The following is a 12,263-nucleotide window of genomic DNA, read 5'->3' as shown; positions in this document are numbered from 1 at the left end:
ATGCAGTTCTATCCAACCATCTAGATAATCTTGCTACATGTATTCCAAATGCAGTCCTATATTTATCTAATCAAACCTTTTCATCCAACTGAAAACTGGATGAAGTCGCATCTCATTGCAACTTCATTGTCACAGGGCAGGCCTGCTGTAGTTTCCTCCGGTCTCGTTTAAAGTCAATTTTAGCAGACATGGAACGGAGTAGTTTATGCAGCCAAAAGTAGAAACTTAACAATGAAATACTGTACATACGGTAATAAAAAGGTCACATGAAATCAAAGGCAAAAAAAAAATTAAACCAACGATAACTTAATGCAAATAGAAAATTTAATGTGAAGCATTGTGCATATTGTTTATCAGAAAAAACAATTCTAGATAAAAAAAAAAAAAAAGATTCTTAGAGTATAAAATCAGATTAGAACAGTACAGAGAGAACTGATTGTAATTTTGACACAAATGCGGTTTCATTGATTAGCATATCATTTCATACACAACCGAAAGCAATTAAATGCATTATTCCCAGCACATTGTGCTCAGCGTTTTAATAAAGATGCCACTTAGTGTCTATGAGAAGAACTTCACATGTGCAGCCTGGATCCTGTGCAAAGGCCCAATTCTCATTTGGATGATTAACACGCAGATTACATAACATTTTGTTTCGGATATCTTTGATTTTTCCTTTGTATGGCGAATATCTGAATGAGCTCAGGCTCCTCAGCCTACAGTGCTGTACAAAACCTACTCACAGTCTAGTTAAAGGGGAACTAACCCTGTACGATGTGCTGTGTTGCTCTACCTGAAAGAAGATTCTAGTACAGTGCGGAACTGAGCATTACTTTCACAAGCACTTTAATGATGGCCACATGCACACTGGACAATTCCACTGTCCTTGCTTTTTAGCCGAGGCAGGTTGGGACAGTGACACAGCTATATACAATCCATTATAAAACTCTAACACGGATCAAACAATTCTAAGGCAATAACAACCGTTACAACAGTATTTGTGAATTTAAAGGTGTATTTAACAAATGATTTATGGGGGGATTGACAGTTGGGTAATAAAAGGGTGGCAGTGAGTTGTACCATGTCGTTAAACCCTTTTAATAAATACATACCCAAGACGGGTGGCTAATGGCTATTTGTTATTGCTGAATAAGTTACACTGCCAGGTTGAGTGCAAATAGGCAACACATTGGAACTATTGGCTTATAAGGGTCACAGTTTAGTGTTACAGCATTTGTGCAAAAATAACAACTCTGACTGCTGTAAATAAGCTCTATGTTACGGGAGAAGTTTTTCTAGACAGTAAGGCCAAGTAACATATTATCCGTATATACTCTGGCAGCTGAAGCATTTTGCATATCCATAGATTTGAGGAAATGGAAAGGTAAGGGCAAAATGTTCACATTTTTAACAGAATTTAGAAGTTGTAATGCTGGCCAATTTCTTTGCCCCATCCCTGGCCATTATAGTATATCCATGTGATAAAGTTATTAGTTAATAGTTCCGAACTGTTGGGCTGCAGGACAAGGAGCCCCAGGGTCATTATTAATATTAATAAAATTTGTGCAGTCCCAGCTGCTAATGTCCCTGTAAGCAACTCAGTGTAGCTAAATGACTTCCTTCAACACAAACCCTTAGTGTTGCCCAGAGATTCCCAACTCCAGCAGCTCAGTCAAAAGCCCTGCAAGCTGCGTGATTGTGCCTGTACCATTATACCACAATTGTACCAAACAGAGCTGGTTTTTTGGTTCATCTTTCTGTTCTACACTTAATACTCCAATATAAAGGAAATAAAATCCCCCCCATAGCAACAATAAAGCATAAAGTCTACATATCAACAGTCACAGTAAATAAGAATGACTTCCCATAACAGGATGCGTTCTAATGTTGAATATGAATTTGGCTTTTTAGTGTGCATAGATATGAGTATATATAAAAGTGTGTGTGGGTTTCTGTAAAGTTAGATGATGCTCCATAAGCTTTGTGGCATACAGACCAACATAGCTAAAAAAAGCTGCAATAATTCCAATAAATTCCACAGAAATCCTTTCATCCTCTAAGAATATATAGCTATATTTTTAGCCATCGGTTGACCAAATAATAAACATCCAGGGAGCTTTGGTTCCTTTTCAGGTGGGCACAGAATGTTCAGAACATGACCATCTGCTTCCAGATACAAGGCCATGCTTTCAAGGACACAGCTGCATTGGAAAAACCCAGCAGTCACAATCAACACAGACGTACAGATTTGAATACGGTCAAGCCATATTGAGGAAACACTTTCCCCGTAAACCCTGTGTGTTGGCTAAGCCAAAAAAACGTCTGTACACAATGATTTAACATGACCCGTATACTACTATAGGAACAATGAATTGTCACAGGCAACTGGAGTGGCACTGGATAGTATACTCTACTAGTCTGCTCTAAATTGAGTCTAAGCAGAAAAAAACTACTACATATAAATTATGCATAAAAGAGGAATATATATTGGCACATTTAGCACTTTTTTTTTTTATTCTAACAATGAAACCGTGTACAAAAAATATATTAGTTCTTTAATATATTGTTACATGCCGTGCTCTTTGAGCTGTAGTTCATCTTTCTAAAACATTCTATTGCTGCCTATAATAATAATCTGTCAATTTCCCGACGACAACAAAACTGCATGAGTGGATACAGGTGGCTGCTGAGCACAGTTTATTTGGATTTGTGGACTTTTTGTTTTTTAGAGTTTTCAGAAAGAGAAAGTTGCAGAATGACTTCCTGGTAGACAGCTATCGTTTCTATCAAAAACAGTCCTCTGCCATTTCAGTGTAGGAACATTAAATCCACCAATATATTAAGCCCTTAACAGGTACCAAAAGTATATACATATAATGGTGGAATATTAATGTTCAACACTGTGCCCGTATAGTGAATATGAGTCATGAAAGGCCCTACTAGGGTTACCTGGCATTATTATGTATCTGTTTGCAACACAGTCCAGAGACTGTAACTCCATGACTGTCATTTTAAGGCACACTGTTATTTCTGCATATTTCTGGACCATAAAGAAGCACAATTTTATGAAGCATTACAAATGCTACTCTGCATGTTCTGTGTAGCAGTGGTCAGGTGAGTGTCTGTTTGCATAATCATAACCACATACCACTGATAAAGCACAGTTAAGAACATCAAATCACATAAAAAAAGATGGTAGCACTTACAGCCAGAGTGTAATATATTAGGAGCTAGGAGCTAAGCTATGAAAGGCAACTAAAAAAAGTTAGAAGTAAAACTCAGTAAATACATCCAGTCATCTCTGATATAGAATTCGTTGATGTCATTTAGTTCTACATAACAGCTCCAGCCCATTACTCTTAACATGTGTGCGTGGTACTATATTATCCCTATACCCATGAGACAGTAAATCAGGAGTAAGCATTTCTCTAGGTGGTAAAAAACAAGAGGGTGACCATAAGAAATGCAGTGCTGGTATTTTGTGAGAAAACACAGAAGCAGCATTATTAGTTTCAAGGCTATATGATGGGATGGGAAGTATAGTCTGTCCATGAAAGTTAAGGCAGAACAAGGACATTATCACATTCACAGCCAGAGGTGATTGTTTCATATACTGAGTTGTACTTTCCACTTGGACTGAAAGAGGTTAAAATGAGATGCATTATAACCTTTAGTGCTTTAAATGAAGGTTGTGTCAAATAACTAGAAAACATGGCTTTTAATATACTGTTGAGAAGAGAGGTTTACAATAGCTGGATATATCTGCCTACAACAATTTGGCCATGGAAGGCAGAAGACCATGGGGGTAGATAGGAACATCCTCAATGCTTCTCTATACATTCAAGTTGAGGTGCGTCTCATTCACAAGTCGGTGCTTGACTTGGCAGTTAAAGCCTGAATACGAACAGCATTGCAGGCCTTGCATAAGATGTGCCCATCCAGGGGGTAGCAGCCTTGATTCTCCCCTTCAGACAGGAGACTTCCACAGTCCTATAAATGGCAAAACCATCATTTAAGATGCTTTTAAATGAATATGAACATATAAAGACACTACCACTATCTATACGAACCTCACAGCGGTAACACTGCACGTGGAAGTCACGGTCCAAAGCTACAATACGTACGGTCTCCTCCTGGCCAGGAGCAGGCATTATGGGTTCCTTACACACAGAACACCTTGGAGCAAATTTCCTAAAATGAGACAATAAATAAAGCACTAATTAACTCTAGATTTAGCAAAAACAACATCAATTCCAACACTTGGTTAAGCATAACTAAGTGTATGGAGGAATCATAAATACAGTTACATCAACTTTCATAATTGAAAGTTATAAGTTCCTCTGTTCCTGATGTTTTGCTCTGCCTCCTTTAGGGGGGGGGGCATCAGAAATGGACATGGATTGGCCATTGGAGATATATGTACTTGGTTGGAATAATAATGGGTTAAATTCGTATGTTAACCATTGATAATGGTGTCATATCCTTTCTACGACTTCCTGTTTTACCTTTTAAAAACCTATATTGGTGTGAATTAATACTATTGAGCTCATGACTTGAAAAAAGGGATCTGAGTGTTCTGAAATGTTGCCGTGTAAGTTGTGGTATGCTTTGTATTAATACAAACGTTTATGCATTTAAAGTACAGTGTTGTGTCATTTTATTCCCTTAATGTGCCTGTTACCACTCTTAATGGACTAATGAAGAAGGAGAGCAATAGACTTAGCTTCATAACAATAATGCCAGTATTTTATTTTTATGATATTCGATTCATTATTTTGTATGTAAAAAATACTTCTGCCTCTTTATAAAGCACTGCTAAGATGCCATCTGGAGTATACAATGCTACTTGTATTTGTCAGTGTCGGAACGGAACATCACCAGGGATGATTTGGTCATGTAGCATAGTCACTATATCAGGCAACACTTTAAATTAACATTTAGCAAGATGCAGAAAGTGGCATTTTGTGACAATTTGCAGGTAGTTTTCATTTTTTTTTTTTTATTATTCGTAGTTTTTGGGTTATTTCGTTTTTTTTATTCAGCAGCTCTCTCTCTCCCCCATGCATTGATTTGAATAATAAACTTAAATGTGACTAGGAGACAGGTCCAGACTGAGAATTAAAATAGGCCATGACATTTCAGGTACACAGAGGCCCAATCAGCCCACACAGAGGCCCAAACAGCCCCCAACAGCCCACTAAATACTGACTTTCTATGGCACCTTATAGCAGAACCCACAGATTGCCAGTCCGGGCCTGCTAGGAGAGGGTCTCAATAGAAAGAGGAATAATAAAAAATAGCAATAACAATACAATTCCATCCTTGCAGAGCATTTGCTTTTAGATGGGCTTTTAAAAATATCCACGTTTGACTCATCGATCTATAAAGCAATATAAAGGCATGGGGATCATCCATGAGTTTTTTGTTTTTTTTTGGATAGCAGTGGTTTCAGTGTTTTTACTCCAATTTTTGTCCATCCTCTTTTTTACTGTGGAGTGATGAACACAGCCGATGCTAGAAAGTCTAAATTGGATGATCTGCTAGGATGTTTTATGACTTCCTTTGTGACTTGTTGCACCATTCTTGGAGTCATTTTTGAAGACAGGATTTCTAGTAAGATTCACCACTGTTCTAAGTTTGTCAATTGGAGATAAAGTCTCTCCGAGGGCCACAGCCCTAGTTGTTGTTTTGTAACTTTCATTTGAAACTCTGTGTTGACCATGTCATGTTAATGTGCAATATATACAGTGAGGCTTAGATGCTACAGGCAATCAAGATGAATCTAAGTATCAATACAATTTGGTCAGCTGATGATTGAGTAACTAGCTTTAATTTTAGAACGTTATAATGGTTTATACCCCCCAGAGAATGTAGACCAAAAATCCAGAGGGGAAAATCAAACAATGCTTCAATAAAAATAAAATTGTCAAACAAGAAAAATGGTTTCACCCGACTCAACTTTTCTTAAACATGAAATAAAAATGTGAAATATTTTCAACATTGTAATTAAAAAAAAAAAAAAAAGTTTTACTCAAATTCCTAGTTGGAAAAACATCTGAATGTTAGCAAATCAGTCCCTGACACAAGACTAAAAAGATGACAAAAGGTGAAAGATGACAGATAGAAAACAAGTGTTTCTCAAACATTTTTTTTGGTGGGCTAGAGCGGCTATCCCCAGACAGCCAGCAATCCAGCTGCACATAACTAGACAACAGAATGATTCAGCTGAGCAATTTGGAGTATGGGATGCAGATTATGCTTCGTGTTGTTGGAGACGAGTAAAATAATACATGAGTAATGGCAGCAGAGGCTGAGAATATGGCCAGTGTCTCTAATGCAGTATGAAGATGTGGCTCCAGTCTGAGGGTAGGGTGAATTATACACAGGTATGTCCTAACAGCTGCAGAGAAACACAGATTTCTTTCCTTTGAGCACAGGGAGCAAATTTTATAGGTGAAAATGGAATTAGGGAAATATTAAAATAAATATGGGTCAAATAAGGATACATGGTAAATGACAGGTTATTAAAACAGACATAGGTCTGGTAAAATATTTGGTGGTGCAGTTGATTACTTTCTTTTTGAATATACTTCTTTAGTTAGCTTCACAGTGTGTACTTTGGATGTTCACGTGTAACAAGCTGTAACATGGATGTTCTTTACTCATACTATATTGGAACTGGAGAAGCCTTCTGCAGACAGGCTAAAGAGGAACCATGCTGTGCTGCTTTTCTCATTAGGATTCATCCATGTCATTACACTGGAGTAGAAAGAGTTGAATAAAACAAAACTTTCTTCCTCTCTGATGGCAGTTGAGAAGATATTTTTTAGCATCAGTCTCAAGTCATTTCTGTCAGGGGCTTCTAATGGCTTTTTCCCATGAATTCTAAGAGAACCCAACAAGATATAAACTTACAGATGTCAGTATTGATATCCTGCTGTAATTGAAGGCTGTAATGTGGACTAGCAGCCTCGGGAATCTCATGCTCTAAATCTAATTATCTGTTGCCTTTAAATAAAGGAAGTATATGACTAAATTAATGGTATTCTGCAGAATTACAGATTATCATAAATGCCCTCCAACAATATGCAATCAGTGTATATGCAGATGTAACAACACCTATTGGAAACTGATATGAATATATTTGTCATTTATAATCTTCTTCTGTGAGGTCCCAGGCTGAATGTTGTAGATTTATATAAATCTACGGCTTAGCATTCTCTGGCAAATTAAGGATATAGCTTTAATGATCTAGATTGTACTGTATTTTCTTTTGGTTTTAATAAAAATGTTATATTTCAAAGTTTTGTGATTGTTATACATCTAACAATCAAATTTGTGCTACTTGGAAAAAATCCTGTTTTAAAGGACAAGTAAAGGTAAAAAGCAAATACACAGATCTAAAGGATTACTGTAAAGTGTTTTTTTCTAAAATTTACAGTGCTGCTTCATTGTGTCCTTTTTAGTCTAAATCCAAGAATTCCTTCTGTCTATCCTTTTAGACATGGTCTATGTCAGTAAACTGCAGCGCACTCCCACCTACTGACCCGTGGCTAGTACATGTGCATTTTCTTATGTCCAAGCCCTGTGCATGCATTATTTTTACTTAGTTTATGTGCTTTCCAGCAATGTGTTTGGGATGGGTTGAAGAAGAAACGTCGCACATATGCATAACAAAGTAATGGCATTTAGCAAGATGGCCCCCACAATGGTGAAGGAGTTGCAATGAGCTCAGCCTCTCTGTACTCAAGCAACTGTAGATCTTTGCAAAACAATGACAGCATTTCAGCAGACCTTACCCAGATCAGTCAATGTGTACTGAATTCTATAATTACCCCTTTCTTCTCCTTTAATTTAATGTGAGTTTTTTTAATTACAAAAAGTCAAAATGTACAAAGTTGTACTCTCCATTGATGTCAACTGACTGACATTAACCACCACATAGCAGAACATTAGGTTCATTTCATAGCTCCCCCCACAAAGGAAAACTAGGGATATGCCAAATTCCAGCTTTGGTTTGGGACTTGACCTTTTTCAGCAGGATTCGGATATGGCCGAATCTTCAAGCCTGGCCGAACCAAATCCTTATTTGCATATGCAAATTATGGGCGGGAAGGGAAATCACATAACGGTCACAAAACAAGGAAGTAAAAAATGTTTTCTCCGCTTTTTCCCTTCCTGTTCATTCAGTTTGGTATTCTGCTGAATCTTTCAACAAAGATTAGTTTTATGCAACATGTATCTAAGCAGAAATTAGCCACCCAGTCCTGAACATCAACGCATACAACTTTAGTACTAAATTTGTTTCCAATCCCATTTCAATGACCTTACTCTAGGGACAGAGCAGTATCATGAAGTTCTCAGTTTGTATCCTCTGTCCCTTGTCAAGCTGCAGTTTTACAAAACGTATTCACTTTGTTCTTCAGCTTTGATTTAATTTATATATGGGCATTGACCCAAGAGATTTTCAAAAGACTAAACAGACCAAAATTACTGCATAAACCTGTCTACATAAATTCACATAGAATCCAAAATTAAACTGACATCCTCAACTGATGCTAACACACACTAATTGTGCTGCTCAAGATATAGTGACTGATGCTTTGCAGCATGCACACATACCTTTATAAATGATCTAAGTTTATCAAATGGTAGAATCCATCCAACAGAAGGGCACTGTGAAAATAATCAACATGCCGAGGCTCATTTACTAAAACTGGTCATAAATGCTCCATTGTGGAAAATAATAGTTGTGGAACTATTTATGCTATCGGTTACTACAATTATGCTGGCTAATTAAAGCTAATTGCATATAGGTTTCTATGAGTTCCTAAGGCAATTTTCTCAGTGTGTAAATAAGCTACATTGTCTCTTGCAACAGCCTTGTGGGTCCCCACAAAAACACAGAACTATTTCAAGTGCAGACTTATGTAAACTTTTCATACACTCTATACACAAGCATTTTTTTTATATTATTATAATAATAATAATAAATATTTCTGATTTATTTGCCATAGACCCATGAGTGCAGAACTGTTTCTTCTTGCCCTTCCACTTTGGCCATAGGGATTCTGATCTTTAACATAATCTATATCTCTGCTTTATTGTATTCCATTACAAAATGGGTATAGCTGAGGAGGGAAGCTCTTTCTCAAAACAAAAAGTGCTAGGGGTTTCTCTTGATTGCAGTCAAGGTAGGGGCAAGATAGTAATACTGGTTGGCCCTTATAGATTGTATGTAGATTGTATAATTATTACAGTTGTGTATAATATTATAATTACTACTAACTATGACTCTACAAGGTTATTGAATGCTGAATTTCTTGGCACACACTAAAGCAACTTGCTAAATAAAATAAGAGCTTGCTTGCTGCTAATTAAATCCTCTATGGAAGCAGACCTGAAAATATACATTATTATGGCTTGTGATTTTAATGCTGAACAAGTAGAAAGAGGGCAGATTATTGCTTCTGAAAGGACAGCACAGAGTCAGTCATACAGAGGTTCCAAATGCAGTCAAGCAAAGGAATACAGCCACTATTACATGCAGGCCTTCTGGTAAAAAGGACTAATAGTGTTGGTGTGATCTGCAAGTACTCATTCTGAGTATGGTTTACCTCCTCAAGCTGTAGGACATGTAGGGCCTTTACATTAAGATATAGTTTACATGCTCAACACATAGGCAGGCCAGTGTCACCTCAGGAGCAGCAGCTAGCAGAGCTCATATACAGAAAAGCACAAAGACAATGTTATACCTAGGGGAACATTTTCTATAGATCAAACCAGAGATATCCTCAGCAATTCGACTTTCCTTTGATTTAGGTTTGAGCTGATGAACTACATTCAGTGCAGTGAAATGTGTTGCTGAGTTCTAAAACTGATCCTAACCGTTAACAATGCAAGTTAAAGGGGAGGCTTAAAGAACCAGTAACATCAATTAAAAAAAAAAAAAATACATTCTTTAGTATACATTGAAAAAAAAAACCACCAAGACAAATGAAACTTTAAAATCACGAAGTCTTTATTAAGAAATAACTTACCGAAACTCCGCTTGTGCTCTTTTTCAGAAAAGGCGACCATGATCTATCGTGCGGTGCTCGATTTTTCCTCCCTGCCTTATAGGAGACAGCCAGGGTAGAGAAATCGAGCACCGCACCATGTATCGTCGCCCTGACGCCTTTTCTGAAGAGGAGCGGATGCAGAGTTTCGGTAAGTTATTTCTTAATAAAGGCGTTGCGATTTTAAAGTTTCATTTGTCTTGGTGTTTTTACTTCAATGTATACAAACTAATTTTGTTACTGGTCCTTTAACAGCCTGATAAAAATAATGTAATCCGTTAACACAAATCTCTTCTGATACAAAAAGCCTTGCTTTGCTTGTGGAGGGCCTGATAATGGCACATAATAAATCTGCACTGTGACCTTTTCTTCTGTTTCACTGCACTAAAGTTTGAGCCAAATATTGCATAATGGGAAAAAATTGAGTGAAAGGCCATGAATGGCAGTTTTATGTAATGAGGTGTACTAGTCCTGACATATGTGGCACTAACCAGAAGTACATGAGCTGGGTTTTATGCAGGTTTGAGGACTGAGGCCTAGGTTACGCCCAGCATCATTGCTTATAATATTATAATAGGCCCCTTTCACAAGCAGTCTGTACATTTTAATTTTAAGTTACAGATGAAACATTATATGTATGCCAGAATGTCGCCTATTTTCCTAATGTCTGTTGTAGTTATACAAGTGGAAATCTACACGATAATGCAGAGAGCAACAAAGTATTTATTAAGAATTGTGCAAAGTCATGGTGTAACAGGTTGTTTAACTCAACTATTCTCTTTTAGCATTCAGTTGAACATGTCGAATATCTGCCTGTCTGAGTGCAAGTGTCACTTTTCTACCTCTCTGTCAGTGAATGCCTTTTTGGCCATCTGTGCAACTATGTCTCTTTCTGCCTATATGTACTTCTGGCACTCAGGATATGTGCATGGTACAGCCGTCTCTGTATATGTCAGTTTTTCCCATAGTCATAGCAGTTGCAGGCACAATGCCCAACTAATAGCAAGAGTGGAGAAATATCAGTTGGCTGTCCAGATAGCAAACATACAGAATTGCGGAACATACACAGAGAAACCTACATAGGCATAGACTTTTGAGGTTACACAGGCACACATAAGGCACAGACTTAACTTAGAACACAAAAATGTTACAAAGAAATGTGTGCATGTGAAAATGAAATTCATACTTATGGAAATCCTCAATGCAATGAATCTGTCCAGAAGCATCGACAGTGAAAGGAACTCCATCCAGGCTACGGAAACACACTACGCAGGTGAAGCAGTGAGGGTGATAGGCCTTTCCCGTGGCTCTCAAGATCCTCTCCATGATTGGCTTAGCACAAACGTTGCACTTCTCGAGGGTACGCTGAAAAACAAAAAATCAGTCTTTAATGTGAAAATCTGAAACACAGACAAGTATTCCAGAAACACATGGTAACGGCGGACATTATATTGTACCAAGCAAAAATGTTGCTCCAGAGACAAATGTAACAACATGTACTTGATATTTGAATGCACAGCCGTATAAATACACCAATATTCACATACAACGAGGGACCTTGACATGAGAAGTGAGCTTACATATTTTGCCCACAGTGTGGTACTAAAAATACATTTTCTTGTAGCAATTATTTAACAAGGCTGAAAGTGTAGACTAGAAATATTTTTTCTTTTGTTGGAGTGCATATAATGATTTATTATCTTTTCTAACAGCTGGTCAACTTGATAACATAGGGTAGACCAAATGTTCACATATTGGTGCTTCTAGCATTGGTCAGCTTCATAAGGTAGGTTAGACCAAGTGCTTGTAGCAGCTGGCCAACACTATAGTATGGGTTCTTGGTTTTGTGTGCTGTGACAAGTTTGTTGGAAAATCCACAGCAAATGTTGTATAGTTTTTTGCAAAAGGTATATAGCATAGCAAGAGCTAGGTTTTTCTGGGACATGTTGGTAGACACAATACTGAATGCCTACCAACTAACTAAAAAATTACATAAACAGAACATCTGGCATTTGACATCAAATCATAAAAATATATTTTCGCTTTACTTATTAAAATGATATACCAACTACATTTTATCTATATGCTCAAGTATAAAAGGAACCATCTACAAAATATTAAGAAAGGAATGCTGGCAAAGTACTAAGAGTTAGCTGCAGAATATACTCACTGAACTTATTTCACATACTTACCTGGTTAACATAC

At 37.3% G+C, this 12,263-nt stretch overlaps 1 protein-coding gene across 8 annotated transcripts in view; it reads right to left on the bottom strand.

Moving 5' to 3' along the window:
• Positions 1 to 306: 306 nt before the first annotated feature.
• The window catches only part of lpp.L (LIM domain containing preferred translocation partner in lipoma L homeolog), a 198,532-nt gene continuing 186,575 nt past the window's right edge, over positions 307 to 12,263 (bottom strand). For 7 of the 8 annotated variants that reach the window (XM_041562334.1, XM_018262136.2, XM_018262140.2 and 4 more), the window contains 3 exons: positions 11,245 to 11,423; positions 4,071 to 4,191; positions 307 to 3,990 (listed from right to left, as the gene is read on the bottom strand). In XM_041562334.1, the coding sequence (XP_041418268.1) occupies positions 3,862 to 3,990; positions 4,071 to 4,191; positions 11,245 to 11,423 (429 nt within the window). In that variant the 3' untranslated portion in view covers positions 307 to 3,861. 8 annotated transcript variants of the gene reach the window in all.

The sequence above is a fragment of the Xenopus laevis genome, chromosome 5L, assembly GCF_017654675.1.
Source record: "Xenopus laevis strain J_2021 chromosome 5L, Xenopus_laevis_v10.1, whole genome shotgun sequence".
Taxonomy (NCBI): Eukaryota; Metazoa; Chordata; class Amphibia; order Anura; family Pipidae; genus Xenopus; species Xenopus laevis.
This window is presented reverse-complemented; position numbering and strand designations above follow the sequence as displayed.